At 47.3% G+C, this 6,575-nt stretch overlaps 1 protein-coding gene across 1 annotated transcript in view; it reads right to left on the bottom strand.

Annotated features, from left to right (window-relative positions):
* Positions 1 to 1,517, bottom strand: part of LOC102014801 — a 2,546-nt gene extending 1,029 nt beyond the window's left edge. The window contains exons 1-2 of the mRNA XM_013505453.1: positions 768 to 1,517; positions 37 to 252 (exon numbers count right to left, since the gene is read on the bottom strand). Of these exons, the coding sequence (XP_013360907.1) occupies positions 37 to 252; positions 768 to 1,188 (637 nt within the window). The 5' untranslated portion in view covers positions 1,189 to 1,517. The remainder of the gene's footprint in view (positions 1 to 36; positions 253 to 767) is intronic.
* Between the last annotated feature and the right edge of the window lie 5,058 nt (positions 1,518 to 6,575).

The raw sequence follows: 6,575 nt of genomic DNA, 5'->3' as shown, positions 1-6,575 counted from the left end.
CGGAGGGGCTCCCCGTCCCCGCCCGCACCCCAACGCCAGCAGTCCTCACCCCGGAGGCCTCGCAGCCACGGTGCCGGCCCAGCCTGCGCGCCCCCTGTTCCCCGCTGCGCCCACCCGGCTCACGGGTCCTGTGAGCGCGTCTCAGTCTGGGGTCGGCGGAGGAAAGAGAAAAGTGCAGTCGGCTGGATACATCTGCCACGACGCGAAGAATGGATTCCTGTCCAGTTGTGCCTTTTTTATTTTTAAAAGGTGCTGAGGGGGGACATTAATGTGGGGAAAGCAGAGAGGGCCAGAAGCCCTAAATCGGTCACTGACTTGTGAAGCCCGCTTGGGGGCCGTAACCGCCGCTGAGCGTCCCGCCCTGGCAGCCCCTTCCCGCGGGCGCTGGGCGGCTGACGCCTCCCGGGCACCCGGGCCGCCCACCTGCTGCATCCGGGCCTGGGCACTGGGGTCACGCGTGCCTCAGTATTCCAGTGTCTGCTTCTAGTGCAGGTGGAGTGGAGCGTGGAGGGGAGGGGGAGTGGGAACACGGGAGAGACGGCCGGCCTGGAGCCCAGCACGGCACGCCGAAGCCTTGGGACGCTCTCCTGGCACAGCTGAGGAACCTTCGTGCTTTTCCTGTGCTGCGTTCCAGCTTAGCTGTCCAACTGCCTATGTATTAGCCCCGAACTATTCACTCCCTTTCTCTGTCCTGGTTTTTATCCGTTAAACTCTACTATGTGATAAGCCAAGCAAAATGTAACGCAACACCACTTGTAGATTCTTACCCAGCTGTAGCTCAGGGTCCGTTGCCTTCATCCAGGTCAGGCTCTGCTGATCTTGGCCGACTCCTTTGCCGCTCGATAGAGCTCGCGGGTCCTGCTGGGCGGACAGAGAGGGCCGGGTGCCCCAGGATGGGCTCGCAGGGCTCGTTGCCATGGGGGTCGAGCAGAGTTCCAAGAGGGTCGAGCAGAGTTCCAGCACTGTGCTGGCCAGCTGCGTGGAGGAGGTGGAGAGGTAGGCCCTAGGTCTCTGAGGAAGAGCCCCAGTGGCACGTTTGAAAGGACGAGGGCAGAAAGCAGCAGAGAACACGGTCCATTTGTGCGGCTGAACACACTGATGAACGTGCTCCACGCACCCGGGTCGTGGGAACGGTCCTGTACTGCCGCCACCTCTCTCACTTCGCTGGTTAATCGCCAGTTCCGTCATTTCTGCTATCTACATTTCTTGGTGTCTCTTCCCCTCCATCCCAACTACTCTTTCTCAGCTGATGAATCCTCAACAATCCTGGAATAAACTAGAATAGATGGTGACTCAGTTTACTTGCTCCTCCTCCCCTGAAGAAGCCTTCTCTGATCACTACCACCACCCCCACTCCACCTATGGGTGCTCGACCTCAGGGCACCTGAGCATTGATCCTGGCTGCCTTTACTTTCTTTTGGAATATTTGTTTTATGTCTGCCTCCAGAGAGTCGGAACCCAAGTTTATATGTAGTGGTACCTATTGTAATAAACCTGTTTCCTGAATAAATAAATGTACAAGGAGTAGCTTCAGTGCATCAACTGGAAAAGACAGAAGTTTGTAATTTTCTTTTTTTTTTTAATTTTTTTTAATTTAAAGAGTAAAAGGATAACATAATAATGGGGGGGCTTACCAAATTACAGACAAAGTGGTAGGAAATTATCAATGGTCATTGTTTTACATATTGTTATCTACAAGCTAGTTTCTCAGGAAAACAAACAGACAAATGATAGTGAGTTACAGACAAAAGAGGTAGGAGATTATCAATAGTTGTTGTACTATACTTAGGTATCTTCAAAGTGGCTTCTAAAGAATATAAATAGAACTATACATGAGTGACCTACTGAATAATCATTCAATAATTCTCAATGGTTGTTGTAGGAAACACATAATAATAAACATGGATCCATTTATGAAATAGGATAGGAACAATACAAACATTACAGAGTTATGGATAGATTAGTAGGAAAATATCAATGACTGCAGTAATACATGGTGGTATCTTTAAAGTGGTTTCTCAGGAAGACAGAGATACACAACAAGGATCTAACAAGTAGTTACAGCCTAAGGGTTGTCAAAAATCAAGTGAGCCATCTGGGGCAAAAGCCATTTTTTGTAGCATTTTCTCTCCAGCCTCCCATCACATTGGGACCCCACAACCAGTTAGTGTCCTCTCCCCAACTGTCAGCACAGGCAGCAGGAATCCTGCTGCAGACTTCTCCGGAGCTCTACCACAGCCTGTACTGTCAGGGGAAGAATGGCTTCCAGTGAGTCTCTGCAGGTATTGTGCAAGGTCCTCCTGGTTTCCAGCTTCCAAGCGGCTCTCGTGACCCCAGTCCACCGGACCTCTGACTCCGTGGGCTTAGTCTGCATTCTCATGTTCTCTGAGTCCTTGTTCAGCAGCTGCTTCTCCGCTGGCTCTGGACTTTTCTGGTTCTCAATGGCAGGAGCAAGAGTGGCCCATTGTATGGCATGTATTCCCAGGGGTTGTTCAAAGTTTGAGTGATTCACACACGTCCGTGGGTGGGCATCTGCAGTCAGTGCATGGCGGGCCAATTGTGTCATTGCTTCTCTGTGTCATAATAGATCTCAACTGAGCGGCGGCGGCCGGCCTAAGGGCAGGCGTGCAACAGCACTCGCCGCTGCTGCATGGCTCCCCATGTGCCGGGGGCCCTCCCTCCGGGGGCCTACAAGGGAGGAAGCTAGCCAACCAGAAGACCAGCGCTCCCCGCCCATGGCTCCCCGTGCGCCAGAAGCCCTCCTTCCGGGGGCCTACCTGTAATTTTCTTTTTGAGACAAAGTCTTACTATGTAGTTCAGGCTGGCCATGAACATACCATGTAGCCCAGGCTGGCCCTGAACTCACAGCGATCCTCCTGCCTCAGCCCCCTGAGAGCTGGTCTTAAAGGTGTGTGACACCATGCCAGGCACCAGATGCCAGTTTATGATCATTGTCCCAATGTCTTGCTTTTGAGAGCAACCTGTTTTCAGAGATGTCCCCGGAAACACCTGAGTTATACTGACTGTGATGGTTCAAAGGCAATCTTCCTCCGCTGAACTTCAACTTTACTGGAAAGACTTGGAATAGGGCATCTTTCTCCCTGACAGCAGGGAAGGGCACCATAAATACAAGGACTCCTCAGGGAGTAAAAGCAACACTGTTAGGTTCCAGGGGTTGTGAGGGGCTCCATGACAGGGGTCTGGCCAGTTTTCTCTTTAGACTCTCTTGCTTTTCCTTGTTGGATACAATATAGCTCCTGTAGCACCAAGTCCTCACCCAAACAGGAAAGGATTATTTGCTTTGTCTCTTTTACTATGAAATAATTCTCACAAAAACTTAACCAACTTCCCCCACAGGTCACAAGCCAGAGCAGAGAAGCTAAGAAGGATGGAGATGATCCAAGAATCTAGCAGAGAAGGCTAGGATGGCCATGACTAGCTTGGACAATCATGGTTCCTCTCCAGGGGTGGACGCACTATGGCTCCTATTTGAGACCACGAAGAGAGAACTGAGAATGGCTGTTATGCAATCTACTACAAACCTCCTTCATTTGTCTGGGGTTAAAATGCAGAATATTGGCTTTGAGCTTATAGCTAAATGGTACAGCACTTGCTTAGTTAAAAAAAAAAAAAAAAAAGCAGAACTTTAAAAGGAAAAGTTTCCTTGGGCCTCGAAGCTTGATCACATCTCTTCACTTCATTCTCCATTTTACTTTTGCTGTTTGGAGTCAGATCCTTTTAGCTTAAGGTCATCTGATGAGAGTTCCTAAGAATGTTTTCTGCCCAGGGATAATTATATCTCATTTTGCATTTACACTGCACCTTTGCTTAGAAGAGCTCAAAATGTTATCTCTCTCTCCTTGGGAAGGTTCCTTGAATTTATAGATATACAAACTAATCTGTGACCTTTTAGAGAAGACAATAAGCCACTGAACCAGAGAATTATAAATAGCCTTGCTTAAAGTGCTGCTGCTTGTGTTCTATTTTGTTTTAGGTTTCTTTGTGTCCAGAGTTACATAAAATTCTGCTGCAACAATGTAACACAGGGATACTGAAGTGATTTTAAAAAGATAATAGAAAAGCGTAGGCATAGATAGATACACAAATCTGTGGGTGTTTAGAATGACTGTGAAGAGCAAAATTTGCTAATACACAAATATCAGACTTCGGAAGTTACTAACTTTATCAGCCAAAGAAGAGCTTGAATTGTAGTGTGTAGGCAAAATTTGCCGAGGTTCCACTAGTTCGAGAACATTCCTTCACTCCACCACCAATCACTCCACCTCTACTGTATGGTGCAGGTCCTTGAATACTGAATTTTACTGGCTCTTCAGAGGCTCTGCCTCTAAGCTACTCTCCCCAGATAGGAATCATGCTTCTGCCCTCTACCAGCACTGCATTATTTCAGTTCAGCTTTTCTCCTCGAGGTTCTGTGCTAAGTGCTAGTACGAACACAAAGAACAGCTAACTTTCAAACATTCACTGAGGCCAGTAAAGTATCAGATGTGCCCGCCTGCTTTCTGACACCCTGTAAGTGGAGGAATTCATTAAACTGTCATTTGTAAATTATTGAGTTTACTAAAAATATCCTCAGGTAGTATCTTAATTCTTACTTAAGTCTTTACTATTCCTGTACAATGGGTTAAAATATTCTAAATTGAGGTTCAGGCGAACATACATAGGGGAGTTGGGATCCCAAGCTCTCCGATTACAAATCTTGGCCCTTCCCAACAGTGTGGGGAGCAGGATGAACAGTCTAGTCACCTACACGGCGGACAAAGCACAAGTCAGGTGCAGGTTCCAAAAGGCCTGCAGCAGGGAGAGTTAGATCTGAGGTGGGGAAAGGTTTCCGGGAACGCTACAGGAAGCACACTGGCCCCTGGAGCCTGAGCAGTCTGTGACAGGAGGGTGCAGGGAGAGCAGGTGTATGAAGTGCAGGAACAGCAGAACTGCAGGGCAGGAAGCAGACGCAAGCTTCAGCAACACTGAATAGTCTCATGGGGCGGGGGATGGGGTGGGCACCCAAAAGCTTGAAGACCAGCCTTTGGATGGCAGCACGTGCTGTGCTAAGGAATGGGGCGGGTGGGTGTATATATTGAGACAGGGTCTCACTTTATGGTTTAGGCTGGCTTTGAACTCACTATGTGGGCCAGGCTGGCCTCAAACTTGGGGCAATTTTCCCGTGCTGAGATTATGGGCATGTGCCACTATCTCTGGCTAGGCTAAGGGATTTACCAGAAGGCTGTGGAAAGGCTGCTCTTGTGGAGTAGGTAGCTCCTACTGTGGGTCAACAGTGTCTGTGCTAGGATCTGACAGAGAATGGGATGCAGTCTCTCTTCTCAATGCTCTCGAGATTAATTACTCATCTTCCACGAGCAGTTAATTCTCTCTTCCTTCTCAGGTGTATCAAAAATTAAAATCCAGTTGCATCTTCCCTTAGCCACTGCCTCATTAAAGAGTCCTCGTCTGGATTTCTTTTCAAAACCACACAATTGCCAAAAACCCTCATCTTGTTAGCAAAGTACGTCTGACAGCAATTTCTCTATGCCTTTTCCATTAGTGGCTTGTGAAATGGCAGGTGCTCCCTTAGCTCAGACTTTCAGGGTCTGCTAAGAATCACAGGGTCCGAGGATATAGTTCAGTGGCACAGCGCCTGCTGGGCAAGCACAAGGTTGTGAGTTCGATTCCTAGTACAAAAAAAAAAAGGAAAAGAAAAAGAATCATAGCCCGGAACCTTGGCTGCTTATTTACTCCTCTGTACACTTTCCCAGCTCAGCATAACAGCTGCAGATGCTGCCTCACCGTTATTATTCATAACCTAGCGATGTGGCTAACACAGTCTGTGCAAGTTTCCTGCATGCATAATCGGGGTGCTGAGTAGGAATAAATATGGTATAAATGCTCATATTCCAAGCAAATCAAGTCCAGTTTCAAATTACTCTTGTGCTCAGAAAAGAAAGCCTACCTTACTTAAATTTTAGCAATTTTACTGCAAAATTTCAGCAACTGTTTATAGTTGACACAGAAACTGTTAATATTACACTAGCAGGACTATGAAAGAGATGTAAACCTGAGTATTTTGTTTTTGCCACAACATTGAGGAAGACTTCAAAAGAAGGATGATATCATTTTGGAATTGGGTCCCACTGAACAAAAACAGAAGGTAACGGACTAGTTCAGAAGAGAGAGAATTCAAAGTTCAGTCATGGCTCTTACTAACTTTAAGGAAGGGGAAAAGTACTTTCCTTCATTTTCACTGACAAGTGTAAGTAAAGGGAACTGTATGACAAGGCATGGATTTATAGATTCACAATGTATGGGGGTTGCTCATTTAAAAGGAGCTGCATTTCAAGGCAGACACGTACTCATGTCAGTACACAACACACAAATACACTGCTTACAGCTCAAAGTTCTATTGAGTTCATCTCTTATACACACAGGACATCCACACGGAGCTGCCCTAGAAGCTGGAACTACCAATCTGCAGGTTCAGAGATTGTGAGAAGCTTAAGTATATTACAGCAGGGGTCGCAAACTTCAGCACACATTTTAATTATCCAGAGAGCTTATTAAAG

Source organism: Chinchilla lanigera, unplaced genomic scaffold, assembly GCF_000276665.1.
Source record: "Chinchilla lanigera isolate Chin_1 unplaced genomic scaffold, ChiLan1.0 scaffold00096, whole genome shotgun sequence".
Lineage (NCBI taxonomy): Eukaryota > Metazoa > Chordata > Mammalia > Rodentia > Chinchillidae > Chinchilla > Chinchilla lanigera.
This window is presented reverse-complemented; position numbering and strand designations above follow the sequence as displayed.